This window comes from Hyperolius riggenbachi, chromosome 5, assembly GCF_040937935.1.
Source record: "Hyperolius riggenbachi isolate aHypRig1 chromosome 5, aHypRig1.pri, whole genome shotgun sequence".
NCBI classification, from domain to species: Eukaryota; Metazoa; Chordata; class Amphibia; order Anura; family Hyperoliidae; genus Hyperolius; species Hyperolius riggenbachi.
In genome coordinates, this window is record NC_090650.1 from 411,678,900 (window position 1) to 411,703,201 (window position 24,302).

Here is a 24,302-nt window from a genome sequence, read left to right on the forward strand (position 1 = left end):
ATACAAACTCCTCCCCTTCTCTCATGATTACCTAACAGGCGGTAAGTCAGGGAGGAGCCAAGAGGGGGCAGCAGCCAATCTCTCTCGTGAACACAGCTGACCATGCACATATGAGGAAGCAGATGGAGGTGGTGGGTGGAGTCAGGTAAAGATTCTTATAGGTATGTGAACACAAATATTCACAATTTTTCATCCTAGTAATGCTTGAACGAAGAGGAGCACCGAACGACCTTCGAGTGCGCTACTACAGAGACGGTTGGGCACTTTTTTACCGTATTGGTGATTTTTGTATTTTACCATGAAATGAATCTTGAAGCCGCAGCCCAGACACAGTTTTTATATATATATTAAAAGGAATACTGTAGGGGGGTGGGGTAAAATGAGTTGAACTTACCCGGGGCTTCTAATGGTCCCCCGCAGATATCCTGTGCCCGCGCAGCCACTCACCGATGCTCCAGCCCCGCCTCCTGTTCACCTCTGGAATTTCAGACTTTAAAGTCTGAAAGCCACTGCGCCTGCGTTGCTGTGTCCTCGCTCCCACTGATGTCACCAGGAGTGTACTGTGCAGGTACAGACCATACTGGGCCTGCGCAGTACGCTCCTGGTGACATCAGCGGGAGCGAGGACACGGCAACGCAGACGCAGTGGTTTTCAGACTTTAAAATCTGAAATTCCAGAAGTGAACTGGAGGCGGGGCCGAAGCATCGGTGAGTGGCTGCGCGGCGACAGGACGTCTGCGGGGGACCATTAGAAGCCCCAGGTAAGTTCAACTCATTTTCCCCCCGACCCCCCCTACAGTATTCCTTTTACAGAACATTTTAAATTAATAATGCATAAAACAATTTTGTACAAAAAAAAAAAAATTATTAAAAAAACCCTTTTTTTTTTGCAAAAGAATAAAGGAACAGTACCTCTAAAGCCCCCTCTACACCATGCAATTCTGCATGCGATCAATCAACTTCGATTGGATCGATTAAATCCTACATGTCCGATCGTGATTCGATCGGTAGTGTTGTCGATTTTGCATTGATAACTATGCAAAATCGGCCACACTACCGATCGAAACCCAATCAGACATGCCAAATCCTCATCTCTACCTCAGCAATCTACAGTTGCCTGCCAGATACTAGATACTCCTTCAGTCATATGAGCATGCAGAAGGGAGAGTGAATGTTTTGCCAGCTATAACCACACCTCCCTGCTGACTGATAGCCTATCACAGCTCTTAGTCTCTGACCAATGGGAAGTGGGAGTTGTGCAGAATGGGATGGGGATTGTGCAGGCAGCTAGAGGTTACTTAGGAGATGAGAATCCCCAAACTGCAATTTTTCTTTACATTTTTTTTTAAAGAAGTAATTAAAGAATATTCGAGCTGAAAAAAAATATATAGAACATACATGTGTCAGCAATGTTATCCAGTCAAGGACTGCGTCATTTGTTCCCCCTCCGTTTCTCTGTAGTTCCTCCCGGACTAGACCCCAAACACCTCTGGTTGGGACCTGTAAACCGGATATTGCGCATGCACAGTTATGTCCTTTACGCTGCTGTGCCCACGCTCCCGAGAGCTTCCTTCACAGCACAGAGCCATGCTCAGCACTCAGAGCAGCGCCGCCACACCGATGTGCGGAATCAAACTGCGTACTAGATCAGGTTCAAAGGTGCCACCCACAGATGGTCAGGGCCTAGTCCAGGAGGAAATCGAGAAACAGAGGCTTGCGGGGGAGAACGAAGGACGCAGTCCTTGGCTGGGTAACACTGCTGACATGTATGTACTCTAAAGTGGATCTTCAGCCTGCAAGTAAAATACAGCAGCTATCCTGCAAAAGAAAGTCATAGTTACCTGCGCTGCCTTCCCCCTCAAAGCCTTCCCGAAAGACTCAACTTCCGGTGAGTGGCCTCTTCCCCTCCCCACCCGGAGAAAAACACCAAGATGTTTATTCCAGTAAACATCTTGGTGTGGTTTTTTGGGGGGGGAGGCAGAGCCATTCGCGTCTTCGGGGCAGCTTCAAGGGAGAAAGCAGCGCAGGTAACTAACTTTCTTTTACACGAAGGACGCTAGATTTTACTTGCAGGTTGGAGATCCACTTGAAGTTGTGTTTTTTTAGCTCGTACATCCTTTAAGTTAAGATGATGTTCTATTAAATGCATGTAGTTAAAAAAAAACTGTGCCTAATCTGGGGCATTAATATTTTTTTGTAAAGAGGCGGCTGCTGACCTTTTGTTTTCCGATAATGGCAGTGACTGCTGAAGCACTATCAGTCACGAGGACTGCGCAGAACAGGACTGAGCAAATGTGACAGTAAATTATGGCCAGATAACTGACGGTTGGATGAAAACAGCTGATTGACATCCTAAAACCAGCACACTGGCTCGCTGGGATAATGAACTGTGCTCTGCTAATGCTGCACTGACTCTGCTGCAGCTTCAGTACTGGCGGTCAGTCGGAGAGGGAGGGAGAGCGGATGGAACGCCCACTGGCGGGGCTGTTGGTGAAACCAGCTGGTTCCCGCTCTTTGTCTTTGCTCTCGTGCTTGTGCTTATGTTTATGCTTGTGTTTGTGCTTCTTCTTCTTCTTCTTGTGGTCATGGTGGTGGTGATGGTGGTGGTCACCATGCTTGGAGGAGCTGGACTCCTTGATGAAGGATAGGGGTGTTTGAGGTACGGAGTGCAGATGCAAGTCCAGAGCCAGCTGCTCCTTTCCTGTCCAGACAAGAAGGGAATGGTCAAATAAATACATCGATATAAACAATATCATAATGAGCAAATATTTAAAGTGGATCCGAGATGAACTTTTACTCATTGCATAATTGTGTTCCTTTCATATAGTTTATACAGCATTCTTCAAGCCAAATTCTTTTTTTGTTTTGTTTTAATACTCTAATTCCCTATAAACTAAACAAGCCTCCCCCACAGCTTTTTCACAGTGCATTTGCACTGTAACAAGGGCTTATGGGAGCTCAGTCTGGGCAGGAGGAGGAGGAGGTTACTAGCCACTGATTTCAGAGGCAGAGGGGAGGAGGCAAGGGGAGTGAATTTTTCTAAACTGAACTTATCTAAACTTTACATAAGATATATAGACTCGTTATAGTTAGTTTTTCATCTCGGATCTGCTTTAAAGAGAAACTGTAGTGAAAATTAAAAAAAAAATAGCTTGATTTTTTTTCTTACCACATTCATCTATAAATAATGTAATCAGTGTATGCCTATTGTAAAATCTTTCCTCTCTCTGGTTTACTTTCTGCAATTTATCACTGGTGGAGACATCTTTAGCCCTTTCAGGTGCATCTCTGCGGAATGCTTGTTTATCGAGAGGTCTAAAGCAACTAGAAAATATACCTGGACTCCCAGAATGCTCGGGGAAGGGGGGGAGGGGTGAAACAATTCTACATATACGTAATCAGTCAAGGCTAAGCATCACTGGGAGGTTGGGGTTTCATACCAATAAACAACAATATATAGATATAGGAAGTATAGGATGGTTTCACATGAATACCATATGCCAATTGTTGTTATTCCCATAATCTTGTTTGGTATAGGAAGATAAGGTAAGATCCCCTTGTAGCTCTCAATTACTGTATATTCTGCCATATAAAAGACTACTTTTTAACCCTTGAAAATCTTCTGAAAAGTCAGAGGTTTTCTTATACACCGAGTGTCATTGATGCCGGGTGATACGTGATGCTGATATCCGATGTGCGTACGCAACATGCTGATGTTTAATTACCAGGTGCTGGAGATTCGGCAGTCGCCGCATTTGCTGGGGGGGGGGGGGGGGGGGGGGAGCGCGCCGCTCACGCTGCAAGGTCTGGGACGCCCAAGGTATGGAAGAAAGACGTGCTGTGCCCATAAAACACGCCTCTTCCACCTGTCTGACCCGCCCTATCCTGTTACCGCATGTGCGAGATCTGAGAGGTAGAGAAGGAGGCAAATAGGATACAAGGGCGGACAAGAGATCGTGTTTTATGAGCACAGCGCAATCTATTCTTCCATACCGCTCTGATAGACATGAGAGCTGACCAATCTGCTTAGGGAGAGGGAGAGTTGACCAATCCAACCAGTCATTCGCCTATATACTGTTATATACTGGGTACCACATACAGTACAGCACCAGTATCTGTTCATACCAGGGCTGTGGAGTTGGAGCAATTTTGGGTACCTGGAGTCGGAGATTTCATAACTTGAGGAGTCGGAGTTCGAGTCGGATGATTTTTGTACCGACTCCACAGGCCTGGTTCATACATAGCACCAGTATATAAGGTTATTATGCAGTTGCTTATCTTTTAAGAGCAGAGAGGACATTTTGAGTTCAGGTTCCCTTCAAGGCAAGATTGCACAATCCCTAATCGATTAGAAATGTTAACCGGAGTCCAGAAATATGTGGTACTAAACAATGTAAGAGCTCACTTTATTTTTCCTACTTGCTGAGACGGATATCAGCTGGGTCTATTCATACCTGTGAGACCTCCCATCGTTTGAATGAATGGTTTGTGTTTTATATCGGTTTGAATCTTAGTCTAGCGGCGTGCTGGAGTTTCCTGCATGACCCGCTTTATTGGAAACATGTGTCCCGCAAGCCAAACTCCCCGCGGGGAAACAATTATGATGTGCAGCTTTTATGGAAGAGCAGCACATGAAAATGATTACCAGTATTTCCATTTGCAAACTAACTTTAATTGTGTCTTGTAGCCGAGGTGGAACATTTATTTCAATGTGTGGCTAAAGATATATAGAGAAAATACGGATGTGCACATGGGTAAGTGAGTGGAGATGAAGGGCAGGAAACTGGAGCGGTCACTCAAACCACAAGAAAACAAAAGAGTTTCCTGCCAGGAACAGGTTTTCTGAACTTAGCTGAGATCATCCAGTTATGAGTTTTACGCACCAAAATATAAATTAGATTTACTTTTATAACCTTTGTTGGATCCTATATGCCTTATGAAATGGGGGAGGGAAGCAGAGTTCTTTTTTAGATTTTTTTCTCTTTGCGGCAGATTTGTGGCGGGAGAAAGGGGCACTTTCTGCCATAGACCCTGAACAAGCATGCAACAGGTCAGGGGTTTCTAAAAGATTAGATGCATGCTTGTTTGTGGTGTAATTCAGCCACTACTGGAGCCAAATAGATCAGCAGGACTGCCAGGCAACTAGTATTGTTTAAAAGGAAATACAGTGGGATGTGAAAGTTTGGGTAACCTTGTTAATGGTCATGATTTTCCTGTATATATCGTTGGTTGTTACGATAAAAAGAAAATGTCAGTTAAATATATCATATAGGAGACACACGCCATGATATTTTAGAAGTGAAATTAAGTTTATTGGATTTATAGAAAGCGTGCAATAAATGTTTAAATAAAATTAGGCAGGCGCATAAATATGGCAGCCTCCATATCACTCTCACCTCGGGTTCACTTTAAGGTCGGCATTGGTAGAGGGAGGGTTCAGTGTGAGAATAGCTATTAATGCCCCCCCCCCCCCAAAAAAAAAAACTTGTTTTGGCTTACCCGGGTGCCCTTTTTGCATACTGTAGATACATTGCAGCAGCCGGGCCACGTACAGTCAGCGGACCCGGCACAGTGGTTGTTTCACCCATAGGCCATATGGGGGACGTATCTGCCTGTCCATAATTAATCGCCGATTGCACCAAAATGCGGTTTGCTTACCGCAATGGATCCAACGCATCTGTTGCAGACTGAAAAGTATAAACTGCTCCTATTTACAAAATAGGATCCATTCACTGTCAGTTTTGCAATATAACTCCTATATAATTTGGTTTTGATCTTTAGCAGTTACACCATGTAAGACTAGCAGACAATGCAAGAGTGGCTGATACCTGGTGTAGATGGGCGTTCCAGCATATTCAGATGATGATAGATGAAGGCTTGGCTGTCGTGCACGGTGTCCATGTCTATTTCTTCCTCTTCCTGAGAATTTCCAAACTGTTAAAAAGGGAATGCGGGAGGAAAACATTTTCATGCAATGTGATAGGATCCTCTGACTGGAAGGGCTGTGTGCCCAGCAGTGAGATTATCCTCATGGGTGGATTACAGCAGACAAAATCATCAGCTAGGAATAGGCATGGTCAACAAGATGCAAATCATTTTGCGTTGATGCAGCATTGGGCAAATGTATGCAAATCTATGCAGCTTGAAAAGGAACCAATCAAATCCTGCAGATCTAAAATTCGATTGGTCCACTGTCAAGCTGCATAAATTTGCATACAAAATTTGCATAATCCTGCATCTACTCGAAATGATTTTCATTTAATTGACTATCACTAGCTAGGAATGTTTCTCTGTAGGGAATCCAGCGCCAAGTTCTCCTCAGTGGAGCTGATAAAGGCCTGGCGCACACCAGAGGAGTTTTTCTGAGCGTTTTGAGTTTTTAAATCTGCTGCTAATGTTATCCTTTGTGTCTGTGCACACTGGAGCAATGAGGTTTTGTAAAAAAAACCATAGCATTACATTGGGAAGAGCTTTTGAAACCTCTAAAAGCTTTTCCTAATGTAATGCTATGTCTTATTTTTACAAAACCTCATTGCTCCAGTGTGCACAGACACAAAGGATAACATTAGCAGCAGATTTAAAAACTAAAAACGCTCAGAAAAACTCCTCTGGTGTGCACCAGGCCAAACAGATTACCCATAATCTGTGTCCAAACCAACTCCTAGGACATTTTAAATTAGAAGAATTATTCCACTACTTTTCTTTAGGAAAGGATCACACTTGAGAAAATGTTCCACGTAGTAAAAAATGCATGCAGAATCGCATGTAATGATAGTCTGTGGGGCCTCTGCAATTCCACAAGGCAAAAAAAAAAAAAAAATACGACCTGCACTACTTTATCACACAACACATGCATTTTCTCATTATAATTAATGGCTACTGTAGAAAAAAAAAAAAACTGCATTACTTTAAAACACACAATTGTTGTGTTTGCACTACCTTTATGCTTGAAAATAGCAATGTACTTTATAATCTATTATTTTGACTGTAATGTTGATCTTGTTCAATGTTAAAAACCAATAAAAATGATTGAAAATAAAACACACAATTGTGCGCCAAAACGCTTGCCGGGAACTGTCTGTGATTCCTGCAGATGCAAGTGAGATCCCACCCTTACTATAACTTCAGCATGTAGCCTTCTAATAATAGCCCTACCCTCTACAGTACCAGCCAAACTTCCTCCCATGGGGCTAAATGAACATTTCGGTAAAGCTTTACCAGCATTTTCTTGTCGTAGAGCAGTTCATCTTGTGGAGAGTTTTTTGCTGCAGTAGTAATGTGAGCATAGCTCCCAACTGTCCCTTTTTCAAAGGGACAGTCCCTTTTTGGGAGCCCTGTCCCTCTGTCCTCCTCATTTGTCCCTCTTTCAGGACTTTGTCCCTCTTTCTATATAAATATATACATTTCTATACTAAAAATGTGTTTGATTGACTCTAAACTTTATTCCCATCCTTTAAATTGATATATTTCTAATTTTAAAATGTTACGATGAAGGAAAATTAACCAGGATAGAAAGGACCAGTGTGGTTTGAATTATAAAACAACTTTTTTCTTGTTAAATTTTTATGGTATGCGTGACTAGAGGCGTGGTGGGGGCGTGGCCAGGGGTGTGACAGGGGCGTGGCTTAAGTGTCCCTTTTTCTCATCTCAAAAATTTGGGAGGTATGATGTGAGTGCAACAGATCGGGATGTCAGCGTTATCCCAAAAACACTATGTAAGATCGAGGATAAGCCAATTTGTTTATTGTTACATTTGTGCATTGGAGCCATGCCAAGAAGCATAGCTACCTCTCCTCACTCCTGCTCGGGTCCTCATGTCTCCTTGGCAGATTCTGAGCTGGTTGCTAAAGGCTCCAGGCTCACCACGGTCACATGACAGTGAGCCTGGAGCATCACTGCAGTCACATGACAGTAAGCCTGGAGCATCACTGCAGTCACATGACAGTGAGCCTGGAGCATCACTGCAGTCACATGACAGTAAGCCTGGAGCATCACTGCAGTAACATGACAGTAAGCCTGGAGCATCACTGCAGTCACATGACAGTAAGCCTGGAGCATCACTGCAGTCACATGACAGTAAGCCTGGAGCATCACTGCAGTAACATGACAGTAAGCCTGGAGCATCACTGCAGTCACATGACAGTAAGCCTGGAGCATCACTGCAGTAACATGACAGTAAGCCTGGAGCATCACTGCAGTCACATGACAGTAAGCCTGGAGCATCACTGCAGTCACATGACAGTAAGCCTGGAGCATCACTGCAGTCACATGACAGTAAGCCTGGAGCATCACTGCAGTCACATGACAGTGAGCCTGGAGCATCACTGCAGTCACATGACAGTAAGCCTGGAGCATCACTGCAGTCACATGACAGTGAGCCTGGAGCATCACTGCAGTCACATGACAGTGAGCCTGGAGCATCACTGCAGTCACATGACAGTAAGCCTGGAGCATCACTGCAGTCACATGACAGTGAGCCTGGAGCATCACTGCAGTCACATGACAGTAAGCCTGGAGCATCACTGCAGTCACATGACAGTAAGCCTGGAGCATCACTGCAGTCACATGACAGTAAGCCTGGAGCATCACTGCAGTCACATGACAGTGAGCCTGGAGCATCACTGCAGTCACATGACAGTAAGCCTGGAGCATCACTGCAGTCACATGACAGTAAGCCTGGAGCATCACTGCAGTAACATGACAGTAAGCCTGGAGCATCACTGCAGTCACATGACAGTAAGCCTGGAGCATCACTGCAGTCACATGACAGTAAGCCTGGAGCATCACTGCAGTCACATGACAGTAAGCCTGGAGCATCACTGCAGTAACATGACAGTGAGCCTGGAGCATCACTGCAGTCACATGACAGTAAGCCTGGAGCATCACTGCAGTAACATGACAGTAAGCCTGGAGCATCACTGCAGTCACATGACAGTAAGCCTGGAGCATCACTGCAGTCACATGACAGTAAGCCTGGAGCATCACTGCAGTCACATGACAGTGAGCCTGGAGCATCACTGCAGTCACATGACCGTGAGCCTGGAGCATCACTGCAGTCACATGACAGTAAGCCTGGAGCATCACTGCAGTCACATGACCGTGAGCCTGGAGCATCACTGCAGTAACATGACAGTAAGCCTGGAGCATCACTGCAGTCACATGACAGTAAGCCTGGAGCATCACTGCAGTCACATGACAGTAAGCCTGGAGCATCACTGCAGTCACATGACAGTAAGCCTGGAGCATCACTGCAGTAACATGACAGTAAGCCTGGAGCATCACTGCAGTCACATGACAGTGAGCCTGGAGCATCACTGCAGTCACATGACAGTAAGCCTGGAGCATCACTGCAGTAACATGACAGTAAGCCTGGAGCATCACTGCAGTCACATGACAGTGAGCCTGGAGCATCACTGCAGTCACATGACAGTGAGCCTGGAGCATCACTGCAGTCACATGACCGTGAGCCTGGAGCATCACTGCAGTCACATGACAGTAAGCATGGAGCATCACTGCAGTCACATGACAGTAAGCCTGGAGCATCACTGCAGTCACATGACAGTGAGCCTGGAGCATCACTGCAGTCACATGACAGTAAGCCTGGAGCATCACTGCAGTAACATGACAGTAAGCCTGGAGCATCACTGCAGTCACATGACAGTGAGCCTGGAGCATCACTGCAGTCACATGACAGTGAGCCTGGAGCATCACTGCAGTCACATGACAGCCCAGATCTTCACTGCAGTTACATGACAGTGAGCCTGGAGGTTTACTGCAATCACATAACAGTGAGCTGGGAGCTTCCCTGTAGCTCTATCAGCCAGGTAAGAAGTTGCCAGGGAGAAGAAAGAATGCAAGCTGGAGTGTGGAGAGGTTACGGTGTTTCCATTGGCCTGCTCCAACATGCACTCTGCAGCAGGGACACGCTTGTATTGCGTGCTCTGCATGTGGGGCTAGGGTGGCACATTGAAAGGTCGGTTCATCAGTGGATCACTACATTTGGCCTATTTTTTAGGCCAAGATTTGGGAGGGGTTAAGTGGGTTTATTCTCACAGATATTCAGTAATTTTCCAGGTTTACATTCACCTAAATTATCCTGAGCCCACTTGCTACCCTCCTCCTTCATGTGTCTAACCCTGACCACACTTCCTCCCAAACTAACTCTCCCCTCCCCGCTTCAGGCCTAAGGGTGGCCACACACGATGCAATCAAATTATACGATTTTACAGCAATTCGATAAATATAATTGGATCTCATGAAAAATTTTAAAGCTTTTTTTTTCATTCGACTGAAAAATCCGATCAGATTTCCCAATTTTTTTTTTATCGTTCCGGAATGCTGGAACATTTTTCTAAAGATTGTATGGTGTGTGTTAGATTGTCAATTTATTAACCACCCTGGCGTTCTATTAAGATCGCCAGGGCGGCTGCGGGAGTGTTTTTTTTTAATAAAAAAAAACTATTTCATGCAACCAACTGAAAGTTGGCTGCATGAAAGCCCACTAGAGGGCGCTCCGGAGGCGTTCTTCTGATCGCCTCCGGCGGCCAGAAGTAACACGGAAGGCCGCAATGAGCGGCCTTCCGTGTTTTGCTTACTTCGTCACCATGGCGACGAGCGGAGTGACGTCATGGACGTCAGCTGACGTCCTGACGTCAGCTGCCTCCGATCCAGCCCTTAGCGCTGGCCGGAACTATTTGTTCCGGCTGCGCAGGGCTCAGGCGGCTGGGGGGACCCTCTTTCGCCGCTGCTAGCGGCGGATCGCCGCGTGTGCTGCTTTTTATTTCAACAAAATCGGCCCAGCAGGGCCTGAGCGGCAGCCATCGGCGGTGATGGACGAGCTGAGCTTGTCCATACCGCTAAGATGGTTAATATACACACCCTAGCAATTTTCTTAGAGTTTCCAATCATTTTTAGCATAATTGGGGAAAAATTTAACATAGGTGTGTGGTACATTGGTCATATTTTTGAAATGTTACAATCAGTCACAAAAATTGATTGCAATTCTTGAATTTAACAGATATTTAAAAAAAATTGTATGGTGTGTGGCCACCTTAAGGCCCGGTTCATATCTGCAAAATGAGCCAAAAGGATCCGGTGAACGGATCCCGTCTCCGCTTCACCGGATCCGGAGGGCTCAGTCCGTGGACCCGGTTCACATAGTGAAAATAGATCTGATCAATGATTGATCGGATCAGTTTTCACTCGACAATACATACCTAATCTTCATAGGCAGCCGGTGATAGAGGCTTCCTCTTCTTCCGCTGTGACTACATAGCGCGTCATGTGACTAGTCACATGACGCGGAAGACGACGGAAGCCTCTACCGCCGGCTGCCTATGAAGATTAGATATGTATAAACCCTCCCTCACCCACCCGCCCGGCTGCTGCACCCTCCCCTCACCCTCCCGTCGCTAGATTCGGGTCGGCCCACGCCCCCATGGAATGGTCCATTTCTTCACTAGTGTGAAGAAACGTTCCGTGGGCCTGCAGCAATTTTTTATTCCGGGAACCGGAACGTATCCGTACCAACGGACGCATGTGGAATGGATCCATAGGGTAACATTAGATCCATTCACATCCGTTCCGTTTGTACAGTATACGTTTCGGTTACGTTCCGGAAAAAAAGCGCTAATGTGAACTGGGCCTAAGTGTATATCTAACCTTATTAATTTCCATACCACATTCATTACTGTAATCACTACTTTTAACCCTAAAGAAATACAGCCCGCTGTTTGAGGACTTCTCCTCACTCAAAGCTGCATTAATGTTGAGATTCAGCAGTGATGCAGCTTTGGGTAATGAGAAGTCCTCCGAAGCATGGGGTTGTCAGCTGTGTATTTTATCATGAAGCATCAATAGAAGGGCTTTTATATAATGGTAGTGACGAATACCTCCTGCTTCTGTAGCTGTAATAGTGCAGTGAGTGGTGAAGACTGGGTATGTAAGACATGTCATCAAGAGCATATAAATGAACAATACATAAGAAATATTATGGTGGTGGAACCCCAAGCAAAGCATTATATTTTAGATAGTGTAGGTTACATCTATCTAGATTTAATTGCGGTCTGTGCACTTTCTAAGAAGGTTTCCCTCAGGTGTCAAGTCATCTGTAATGATTGAATGATCCCGACTGACAAAGACAAACATTAATATATCAAAGTTTTGTCCTTTTTTAAATAGCAGGACTAGATTTTAGATGCTTTTTTTTGTTACCTGTGTGGCTCTCTGTATCCAGAGTCACTGTATAAATTAAGTGGTAGAGCTCCAGCAAGCCACAGGCTGTAATGAAAAATATCACCGAACTTGTTCTATTACCGGTATATATATCCAAATTCAAAGTATGCTCCTCCCCCTAGCAACAATCAAATGCACTAAACGTCTATAGTTGGGGTTTAAAATGGAGCCATCATCAATTTGCTAATCAAAATTATTGTGCAAAATGCTATAAGTCCATACAGAGCAAGGAATAACATGCAGCGTTCCAAATGATGGATGACACACGTTTTGCGGTAAACAACCACTTCCTTAGAGGCACATGAAAGAACACATACAGTCAATTTCCAGACCTTAAAGTGAACCTCCAGACTAAAAATCTACTCAGCAGCACTGAAAAGGCTTGGTATTTCTTTAACAGTTTCACAGCATCAGAACTTTGTTTTTTCTTACCCAAGCCTACTTTTTAGCTGCACAGAAGCTAAGCTTTGCCTCATCAAAGAAAACTGCCCGGGCATTTTTCCCCTGATGCTGTGCAAAGCATGATGGGATTTCTGATATTGTTGTTCTCGTTGCCTAGCAGCTGGGAGGGGTGATCAGGACACAGGACAGTTGGAACTGTGTCTCATGCTCCCTGTCACCTCCTTTCAACCAAAAAGATGGCTGCCCTCATGAAATCACAAACATTTGCCTGTTCTTTTAAAACAGGGTGGGTAAGAGATTATATTACCTATCTATTTTAATTAACATAACTAATGTAACTTAATGACCGTATGTTTGTTAAGGGTGGAGTTCCTCTTTAAAGAGGAACTGTAACTAATTTCAATAAAAAGCCGACACCTCGGGAGGGGAATACCTCTGGATCCTAGTGAGGCTTCCCCCATCCCTCTCTGTCCCTCTGTTCCAGGGCCGGCAGAATCCCCAAAAATTAAATAACCTGCGCATAAGCGCAGTAGAGGCTTTCCCTTCGCTGGGAAATAGGCGAGCCCAATAGGGTCCGCTCTACTGCCCAGGTGTGAGAGGTCTGGCCTGCATAGTAGAGTGGACCCAATCGAGCTCGGCTATTTCCACCTCCAGGGAAAGCTGATCTGTTGAGACGCTTTAAAGAGAACCCGAGGTGGGTTTGTGAAATCAATATTAGGACACAAAGACACATTCTGCATACAATCACCAGTCTCTGTGTCCTCTTATTCTGCCTCCAGTGCTCTGCTGTCCCCCATTATAAAAACCGCCAGGCTAGCGACATGCAGATTGTCTGCGGTTTACCTTCAGGCTCCCACTCACCGCCACTCCCCCGCCTCCTGTATAGCGCACCTCCCTGCCTGTGTCCCTTCCCTCCCAGTCTCTGTAAGCCGATTGGAGGAAGCTTACAAAGGCAGGGAGGGAAGGGACACAGACGGGGAGCCGCGATATATACAGGAGGCGGGGGATTGGCGGTGAGTGGGAGCCTGAAGGTAAACAGCAGACTAGCGACAATCTGTGTGTCGCTAGCCTGGCGGTTTTTATAATAGGGGAAAGCAGAGCACTGGGGGCGACTGGAGGCAGAATGAAAGGACACAGAGGCTGGTGATTGTATGCAAAATGTGCCTCTGTGTCCTAATATTGATTTCACAAACCCACCCAGGGTTCTCTTTAAGGTCTGGATACTGTATTGGTTAAGGCAGGGGTCACACTTGTTGGCTTTCGTGCATGTTTTCTGCATAGAAAAACTGATTTCAACTGAGAACTCATGTTAATCAATGGGCTAGGTCACACTTCAATGCAGATTTCGTGCACAGAAAAAAAAAACTGACATCCTGCACATTTTGTCTGTTTTCTCTATAAATTACATTAGCTGCTGTAAGGCTGAGGTCATCCCGCCCTAAGGGCTCTGCCTCTGACACAGGAGACCAGGGTTCCAATCTCGACTCTTCCTAATCAGTAAGCCAGTACCTATTCAGTAAGGAGACCCTGGGCAAGACTCCCTAACGCCTACTGAGTTTGCGCTATTTGCTGCAGCTCTGGCACTTTGAGTCCGCCAAGAGAAAAGAACAATATAAATGCCCTGTCTTGCCTTGCCTGGAATTGACTATAAAAGTGTTATTTTGTGCGCCTCTGAGGAAGCAGTTGTTTACAACGAAACGAGTCAGGCCATTATTTGTAACACTGCAATTTAAGCTGCATGTTATTCCTCCATCTGTATGGACTTGAAGAATTGTCTGCAAGAATAAATGTGATGCACATCTGATTAGCATATTGATAGTGCCTTCATTTTAAACCCCAACTTTGGACTTTTGGTGCATTTGATGTTCCGTTATCTCACACAGACTAAAAAGAGAAGTGTTTTGGTTGGAGTTCCACTTTACAATAAAGACAACTTTACTTACGGTAACGTCTTTTCCAGTAGTCAGAAGGACAGCACCCCTGGTGAGACTTGTCTCCCTCCCAATCGTGGACAGGAACTGCAAAAGAAAAGATTTGCATAACAAATTGGCAGCCATACATAAGCCACTATCTTACCACCAGTAACTCAGTTAATACAATAGATGACACGGACCGCATAGATGCTTACTTACATAATTATTATTCCACCCAAAAGAAGGGCGGGTTGCAGGGGTGCTGTCCTTCTGACTACTGGAAAAGACGTTACCGTAAGTAAAGTTGTCTTTCCCAGAACGTCATTGGACAGCACCCCTGGTGAGACGATGTACAAGATATAGGATCTAGGGAGGGACCACTGCCTGCAGCACCTTCCTTCCAAATGATAAGTCTGCTGCAGCCGAGATGTTTAGACGATAATGTTTCACAAAAGTGTTCTGACTTGACCAGGTAGCAGCTCTGCATATCTGTTCTATAGATGCCCCTGCCCTCTCTGCCCAGGAGGTTGATATTGCTCTTGTAGAATGAGCTCTGATTGGAGAGATTAAATGCTTTCCTTGAACCTGATACGCTGATGTGATAGCCTGTTTTATCCATCGTGCCAGCGTTGCTTTGGAAGCTTTGTTGCCTCTTTGTTTTCCAGCAAAAAGGGTGAACATTGCGTCAGTTTTCCTCCAGGAACTTGTTCTTTCCATGTAGTGTATAAGACATCTCCTTACGTCAAGGGAATGGAGTCTCCTTTCCTTTTCATTACTAGGATTCTCGCAAAAGGAGGGTAGGAAGATCTCCTGATTTCTGTGAAAAGAGGAAACTACCTTGGGTAGAAAGGCTGCATCAGGACGTAATGTTATTCTATCCTCTGAAATGGTGCAATAAGGCTCTCTAATGGATAGTGATTGTAATTCACCAATTCTCCTGGCTGAAGTAATTGCCAGCAGGAAAATGGTTTTTAAGGTAAGAAATTTTTCCGAAATTTGCGCTAATGGCTCAAACGGAGCCTCACACAAACCCTGTAAAACAATGTTTAAATCCCAAGCAGGTACTTTTGTTTTAATTGCTGGCTTAAGTCTCTTTAAAGCCTGAAAAAAACGTACAATTAGATTTTCCTCTGCTAATCGTTTTTCTAAAAACACACTAAGAGCAGATACCTGTACTTTCAGGGTGCTGATACTAAGACCTTTCTTATATCCACACTGAAGAAATTCCAATACGGATTTAAGAGATGAATTGTTAAAGGATCTTTCCCTACACCAATCGTTAAATATTTTCCAGGCTTTTTGGTATATTTCTCGAGTCACTTTTTTCCTACTCTGTATCAAAGTTTCTGATAGTTCATCTGAAAACCCTTTGGACTTCAGGATGCCCCATTCAGGTTCCAAGCTGAAAGGTGAAGCATGTGTAAGTTCGGATGCCATACTGGACCCTGAGATAGCAAGTGTGGCAGAGGAGGAAATATTATCGGATCTGTTACTGCTAGTGCCCTCAGTGACGTGAACCATGGTTTTTTTGGCCACAGTGGAGCTATTAAGATTACTCGAGCCCTGTCCTGTATAATCTTCTTTATCACTCGTGCTAGCAACGGAACTGGAGGAAATGCATACATCATTACTTCCCCCCAATTGATCGAGAAGGCATCTACTTTCCATGGTAGATCTTCTGGAAACAGGGCACAAAATTGTTGGCATTTCGTATTCACTTTCCTTGCAAACAAGTCTATTTTTGGGCAGCCCCATTGTAACGTCACCTGCTGGAATATTTCCTGATCTAATGACCATTCGTTCGCATCCAACCTCTTCCTGCTGAGGTAGTCTGCCAGTTGGTTTGAGGTTCCTTTTAAGTGTGTCGCTGTTAAGGATGAGAGATTCCTTTCTGACCAAAATAGGATCCTCGTCGTCTTTTCCCATAAGGATTGACTCCTCGTACCCCCTTGTTTGTTTAGGAAAGCCACCACACTTTGATTGTCTGTCCTTATCCTCACATGAGACTTCTTGATTTGGGGCCCGAAATGTAGTAACGCTTGCCACACTGCTTGCAGTTCTCTGTTGTTTGATGACTGTGAACTGATCGTCATATTCCAGGCTCCCTGGGCCGGTTGAGAATTGAAGTGGGCTCCCCAACCCCATAAACTGGCGTCGGTTGTAATTGTATTCTGATGAGGAAAACTCCACAGACGACCTGGAGATAGATGATCCAGCTGTTTCCACCAAAGAAGAGAAGCCTTTGTACTCTGTGGAATGACGATTTTCTTGTCCAGTGACGTCATAGACCTGTTCCAAGATTTTAGTATCCACATCTGTAAGAATCTTGCATGGAACTGCCCCCACTGGATTGCCGGAAAAGAAGAAGTTAGAAGACCTAGAAGTGCCATGGCCTTTCTTAGCGATATGCTTCTCAATTTCTGAAACGAGAGAACATTGTCAATAATAGCACTGATCTTCCTATCAGGTAACAACAATTTCTCCTTTCTAGTAGAAATAATGAAACCCAAAAACTCTAAGGATTGGAAAGGAACTAGGGCAGACTTTTCCCAATTAATCAACCAACCCAAATCCTGGAAGAAGCTCAAAGTTGTAGATATCTGATCAAACACGGATTTCTCAGAAGACCCCCATAATAAAAAATCATCAAGGTAACCGACAATATTAATCTGTTCTAACCTGAGAAGGGCTAGTACCTCAGACATAACCTTGGTGAATAGCCATGGGGCTGAAGATAATCCGAAAGGTAAGGCATTAAACTGAAAATGTCTTACCTCTCCTTCCATCCACACGGCGAACCTTAGGTATTGTTGGCAGGACAAATGGATTGGCAGATGAAGATATGCATCCTTTAGGTCTAGAGATGCCAAGAAGTCGTCTTTCTGTAAGAGATGAACTACAGATCGGATATTGTCCATCCTGAACTTTCTGTATTTGACCCTCAGATTTAGTTTCTTTAGATTTAGAATAAATCGATAGGTTCCCTGAGGCTTCTTTACCAGGAAGACTGGAGAGTAGAATCCTTGTTCTTTTTGGCCTGCTGGAACCTGACGAATTACCCTTTTCTGAAGAAGTGACCTTATTTCTGATTGAAGGGCTATTCTTAAAGATGGGTCTTTTGGACAAGGGGTTAGGACAAAATTTTGAGGGGGAGGCTGCTCGAACTCTATTTTGTAACCTTCTAATATTATATTCAGTAACCACTGATTGCTGAACAGTTGTTGCCATTTTTCGAAATAGTTGGTGACTCTCCCCCCCACTGGAATGATGGCGTCATTGCTTGTTTGTCTTTTTGGTATTAGTAGAGGTATTGGGGGGTCTTTGTTGTCTATAAGGGGCCCATCTTCTACCCCTGGAAGATTTGTTATCCGCTTCATTTTTGGCGGGGGCCCGAAATGGCCGCTTATTTTGAAAAGGGCGCTTCCTTGGGAAATTCTTCTTATTATCCGCCGTACGATCTAGTGTATCGTCCAGCTTTGAACCGAACAGCAGATTACCTTCACAGGGGATACCACAAAGCTTAGATTTTGAGGAAGTATCCCCATTCCAGGTCTTAACCCATACTCCCCTTCTAGCCGAGTTGACTAGCGCCGTAGTTCGGGCTGCCAACTTTACTGTATCATCTGCCGCATCAACCATGTAATTTGAGGCATTCGTAATTTTTGGGAAGTCATTCAGAATTTCTTCCCTAGAAACTCCATTAGCAATCTTAAATTGTAGGTCTGCTAGCCAAGTTTTCAGAGAACGACTAACTGCTGTTGATGCCACAGCCGGTTTGAAAGTTAATGAAGCCGACTCCCAAGCCCTACGCAAAACATTATCCATTTTTTTGTCTATTGGATCTTTTAGGTTACCGAAGTCTTCAAACAACAGGTCTGATTTTCTTGACACCCTGGAAAAGGAAGGATCCAGCTTTGGCGGAGGACCCCAATAAGCCTGATCATCCGGGGCAAAAGGGTAGCGCTTAGATAAAGATTTGGGCCAAAAGGCCCTTTTCTCAGGATTTTCCCATTCTTTCTTAATCATAGATTTAAGAGTAGAATGGACCGGAATGAATCTAGATTGGGGGTCCGCCAAACTTTCATACATCTGGTCCAGGGGTGTCAGGGGTTTTTGCTCTGATCTAATACCCATTGTTTCATGCATGGAGGTTAGGAGATCTTTCATTAAATCTGGGGAAAAAGCAAATTTCTGTGATTTCTCAGCTTTTTCTATCTCTTCACCCTCAGATATCTCTTCAAATGCAGATATTTCCCCCTCAGAGAGTTCTGAGGCCTCTATATCACTCTCCCTACTTCTCCTAGCCTGCACAGGAATACGTGCCGGCGGAGTAGGAGAAGACCCAGTATTGATAGGTATAACAGCAGCGTCACTGCTAGGGCCAGGAACATCAGCAGGGTTGGGGGCTACAGCTTGAGAAGAAATAGCAGAATCCTTAATTTCTTTGATTGCTGAAGACATTTCCGCCCGCATCCAACCCATCAGATCTTTAAATATGACAGGGGATTCATCCTTAACCAGCTTATTTGTGCAATCCTGGCACAACTTTTTAGAGGATGAGGATGACAGGCGAGTGGAGCAAATGGCACATTTCTTCGCAGATTTGCTAGATCCACTTGATGCATGCTGACCCTTGTCAGTTTTATCATGTTTTTCAGGCTTTTCATGTTTTTCAGGCTATAAAACATAATAATAAGCCAACCATTAGCACCCTCTCTAGTACACACATATATATATATACACACTGCATATCTATATTCCCATTGTACTTGCCAGAGAGGTATCTTGGGCTGGCCTGGCAGACTGCACAGGAGCTGACCCAGAAGCGTCCTCCATGCTCACATAAACCACCAGAGTGAGACAGGGAAAAGGATTAAATCCAGAATCACATGAACAACAGGGCTCAGCTGACTAGCCCATTAGCATAATTTATTTGCATAATCCCCTGTCGCGGCACCTGCCGCTTAATAGATATGCATAATTACCTCGTATTTCCGCAGCCCCTGCCGCGCTATTTGCTAATTACCTCAGCGAATCAGCTGATGCTGATTCGCAATCACCTCCGCGGCCCCTGCCGCCCAATCAGAGTCACGCTGGACGCCGCGCGTGACAACTTCCGGGTTGACCCGGAAGTACCTTGGTCTGAAAACGCGCCTGCGCTATATCTCTGCTGCCTCATACGGAGAAGCCTCCTCCACGCTGCAGGGCTCCGACTGTCCACTGTACAGCATGCCTGGAGCCCTGAAAGACGTTGCCCCCGATCATCTGTCATGGATAGCATCCTGGAGACCTCTCCTCTGCATTCCCGTCCGGGACAGGAAACTGAACTGAGTTACTGGTGGTAAGATAGTGGCTTATGTATGGCTGCCAATTTGTTATGCAAATCTTTTCTTTTGCAGTTCCTGTCCACGATTGGGAGGGAGACAAGTCTCACCAGGGGTGCTGTCCAATGACGTTCTGGGAAAAACAGAATTATATATGGTGTGAAGGTGCCCTGGAGGGAGCACCGATGCACCAATACACCTCTGTCAGGATGTATTGCTCAGCCTGACACTGGCGGCTACATCTATAATTCCTCACCCTGATCCTGAGAGTCACATCATTGCTATCTCCATCTCCTTCCTGTACCTGTCCTGGCTCCAGTGCTAACTCAGGTGGGGCTTCTGCTTTCCGCTTCACACCCTGCTGGTGAGCAGTCAGGCAGATTACATTCTCCTTACAGTCCTCCTCCTGGAAACAGATCATAGTCATGACAAACATTCTGATAGGAAGAAATAAGTCTCACTAGTCTGAAAATACATACAGATGCTGCATGCTTGTTGCCAGAGACCATTGTGAGTGAAAATCTTTTATCATGTATATGGGTACACGTTTGGACTGTCAAAGATGCCTGCTTTCAGTTTTCCATACTAAGTCCAGGAAATGTTACAAAATGTTCAGCATTATTTCTTCTATCCTATAAGTTCCTATACCTGTTCTAATGTGGTCTGTCTTACTGCAGCCTTTCCTAGTTGCACAGTGTCTGTATTATCTCTGTTATATAATCTAATCTTTTTTCCTTTGTCGGCTCAGGCAGGAATGTGCTGCTCTGCTGTGATGGGTAGAAGTCATACACACCCTCTCCATGCCCCCTCCAGGCTCTATATGAGTCACAGACTGAGCTTCTCTCAGCCTATCACATGCTGGTTAGCAGCCATGTTTTTTGTTTGTAAACACTGCCTAAAACTGGCAATTACAAGCCAGGATTGCAGCAGGGAGTGGCAGAAAAAGCAAAGAGGGGCTCAGGAGAAGATAATGAATAGAAAGGTATGCTTTTTATTTTAAAAATATTAGAGTACTGATTCTCTTTAAAAGATACATGAGAGAAAATTAATATAAGGTGATCTACTTACCTGGGGCCTCCTCCAGCCCCTTGAAGTCTCGGTGTCCCTCGTCGCAGCTCCGCTGGCAGCCTTTTGCGTTCCCCTCTGTAAAGGCCGCCAATTCAGCCAGGTCGGCTACTTCTGCGCACGTGCAAGCGCTCGCTGCTCGGGGCCGCGCTCACGTGGCTGGGAGCGTACAGCGACTGTTACCTGGCTGTCCTGCTCATCTTTCTGGCATCAGTGTCTGAATCATACACTTAAAACAAGCATGCAGCTAATCTAGTCAGACTTCAGTCAGAGCTCCTGATCTGCATGCTAGTTCAGGGTCTATGGCTAAAAGTATTAGAGGCAGAGGACCAGCAGGACAGCCAGGCAATGTGAATTGTCTAAAAGGAAGGAAATGTGTCAACCTCCATATCCCTCTCACTTTAGGTTCCCTTTAAGTTACAAAGTGCCCGGTACAGCACTGATGAAGTTTAGCACTTCGTTAAAGTCAATCTGTGATTTATTTAAAGTAAGAAATCAGATACTTACCTCGGGAGAGGGAAGCCTCTGGACCCTAATAAGGCTTCCCCCGTCCACATATGTCAGCCTGTTCCAGCGCAGGGTCCCAGGAGGAGTGGCCTCCTGTGCACTGGCACTATTCTGCTCAGGCTCCAGTAGAAAAGTCGAGCCTGATCAGGTCCGTTACTGCGCAGCTGCAGACAGCTCATGCCAGCTCAGTAGTATAAACCCAATTTGGCCCGACTTGGTGCACCAAGCTCTTTTTCAGGGGTCCCAGTGCTGAAACAGGCCTGCGGAGGACAACAAGGGATGTCACTTTAGGATTGAGTGGCTTCACCCTCTCAAGGTACGTACCCCCTACGGCAGCGATGGGAAAACTACCGTACTTCCCGCGGGTCGTATCTGGCCCGTATGAGGTGTGAATCCGGCCTGCCGATGGACAGCTGATTCCGCTCTTCCCTCCCTACAGAGTTGCAAGCAGGCCACAGTAGTGTCATGTGACACGCCATCAGTACATGCCAGTGTGGCTGCGTGTCACATGATGTCACTGTGTCCATGGAGACACAACGCTATAAGCGGCGCCTAGGCGAGTTAACCCTTTAGTTAATTCCTGCTCGCAACTCTGCAGGCTGGAAGGACGAGAGGTGGAGTATGTGGCTGGAGAGTGTACTGGTTAAGGGCTCTGCCTCTGACACAGGAGACCTGGATTTGAATATTGGCTCCTCCTGTTCAGTAAGCCAGCAGTAGGAGACTGTGTGCAAGACTCCCTAAAACGGCTACTGCCTATAGAGCCCGCCCCCGCCAGGAGAAAAGCGCCATATAAATGTTCTGTTTGTGTTTATTTGTATGTGGTCCTGGCTGCTTAAAGTTTGCCCAGCCCTGCCCTAGGGTAACTTTTTTGAGCTACAGGTACACTTTAATTCTGTCCATTGTTGCTACTGTCACATATCAGTTGTGTGGTTGTGACTTCAGCATTTTTTGTTCAGTCTCATGATCTGCAAATCCATATATCCCTGAATATGGTGTTCACATATCTGCCAGTTCTTCATTGCTTTCCCCTCCATCCTCACAGAAAGGTTGCACCGGGGTAGAGAGTGAGGATTCCGGAATGTTACAATTGTCACAGGAACAGGGGTCAGGATAAGGTTCTCAATGTCGTAATCGTTACTGTGATAAATGTCAAAGGGGAAGGAATAAAACCCCAGCAGGCTGAGGTGAATGTGTGTGAGCCGTGTGGCTTGTGCTGCCAGCATTGCGGATTATTCCTGAGCTAAGAACATCGCATTAAGCTGCAGCTGCGGCACTCAACTCTAAACGGCAAATATTTGATTAATCTTACTTTTATGCTGCTTGGAAATCCTGCGACTTGCCCCAGCATGTTGTTTGGCAGGGCGTCCTGCGAGCTGGTCACCGGCTCTGGAATGATGGTGGGGTTCAGCACGGCTTTCTTCTCCTTCAGATTAAGGACTAATCCCAGCTCCGGTAATGGCAGGCAAGAAGGTCTGCTTAAGCCGAAGAGCGTGTGGTAGAGGTCCACGGCCCCACAGCGCAGCCTCCAGTCATGTGATGTACCTGGGGAGGAAGGTCATAGGAGAGAATGACGAAAGGCCATCAGGCAGCCCTTTTCCTACAGACAGGAATTGATAACAGTAAAACAACAAAACATTTGTAAAGCCTCATTCGTTACAGGCACTCTTATCGACTTTGGGAACACCTGTTCCCATTTACCGATCAGTGTCCTATTGGGTGGCAGTGAGAACATCCAAAGGAGCGTGCGTGCGGCGGGCAATCTTGGCAGAGTCTTTATATCTATGCCTCTGGAGCTAAGGTGAAGTCTCAAGGGACGTAGATATACTTACTGTATGCGGTGTAAGTAACTAGTTAATGCTACAATATTTTATTCAGATGCGATCATTCGTTCAGATTTTTACGATCCAAAAGTGCAGAAAACCACACGGTATTTGGTGAAAATCGACGTGGAACGATTTGGTCGATTGGAATACAAGATTTTGTTGATTGGAATGTTGGATGGCTAAAAGTATTAAAGAGACTCTGTAACAAAATGTTCAGCCTTATATTTTCTATCCTATAAGTTCCTATACCTATTCTTATGTGGTCTGGATTACTGCAGCCTTTTCTAGTTGCATGGTCTATGTAATATATCTAATCTTCTTTTCTTTGTCAAGCTTTGTCAACCCAGGGAGGAATGCACTGCATCTGCTGTGGTAGGGAGAAGTTATGCACTCCCTCTCCACGCCCCCTGCAGGCTCTGCGTGTGTGCTTTGTTTATTTCTCACAGACAGGTCTCTGCTCTTAGTTTCAGCTGGTGATGCAGTTTGTGAGGCTGAAGGGGGAGGGAGCTGTTGCCTGTCACATGCTGAGAAATATATATATATATATATATATATATATATATATATATATATATATATATATATATATATATATATATATATATATATATACACACATACACACACATCTATATATACATATACAGTGGCTTGCAAGCTTGCAAAAGTATTCGGCCCCCTTGAAGTTTTCCACATTTTGTCACATTACTGCCACAAACATGAAACAATTTTATTGAAATCCCACGTGAAAGACCAATACAAAGTGGTGTACACGTGAGAAGTGGAACGAAAATCATACATGATTACAAACTTTTTTTTACAAATAAATAACTGCAAAGTGGGGTGTGCGTAATTATTTAGCCCCCTTTGGTCTGAGCGCAGTCAGTTCCCCATAGACATTGCCTGATGAGTGCTAAGGACTAAAAAGAGTGCACCTGTGTGTAATCTAATGTCAGTACAAATACAGCTGCTCTGTGACGGCCTCAGAGGTTGTCGAAGAGAATATTGGGAGCAACAACACCGTGAAGTCCAAAG

General features: G+C 45.1%; 1 protein-coding gene across 1 annotated transcript in view; it reads right to left on the minus strand.

Annotated features, from left to right (window-relative positions):
- Nucleotides 1-2,048: 2,048 nt before the first annotated feature.
- The window catches only part of TAF2 (TATA-box binding protein associated factor 2), a gene marked incomplete at its 5' end in the record, with an annotated part of 143,001 nt that continues 120,747 nt past the window's right edge, over nt 2,049-24,302 (minus strand). Inside the window, 4 exons of the mRNA XM_068237959.1 lie at nt 2,049-2,700; nt 5,828-5,933; nt 20,129-20,278; nt 22,754-22,986. Coding sequence (XP_068094060.1) covers nt 2,438-2,700; nt 5,828-5,933; nt 20,129-20,278; nt 22,754-22,986 — 752 coding nt within the window. The remainder of the gene's footprint in view (nt 2,701-5,827; nt 5,934-20,128; nt 20,279-22,753; nt 22,987-24,302) is intronic.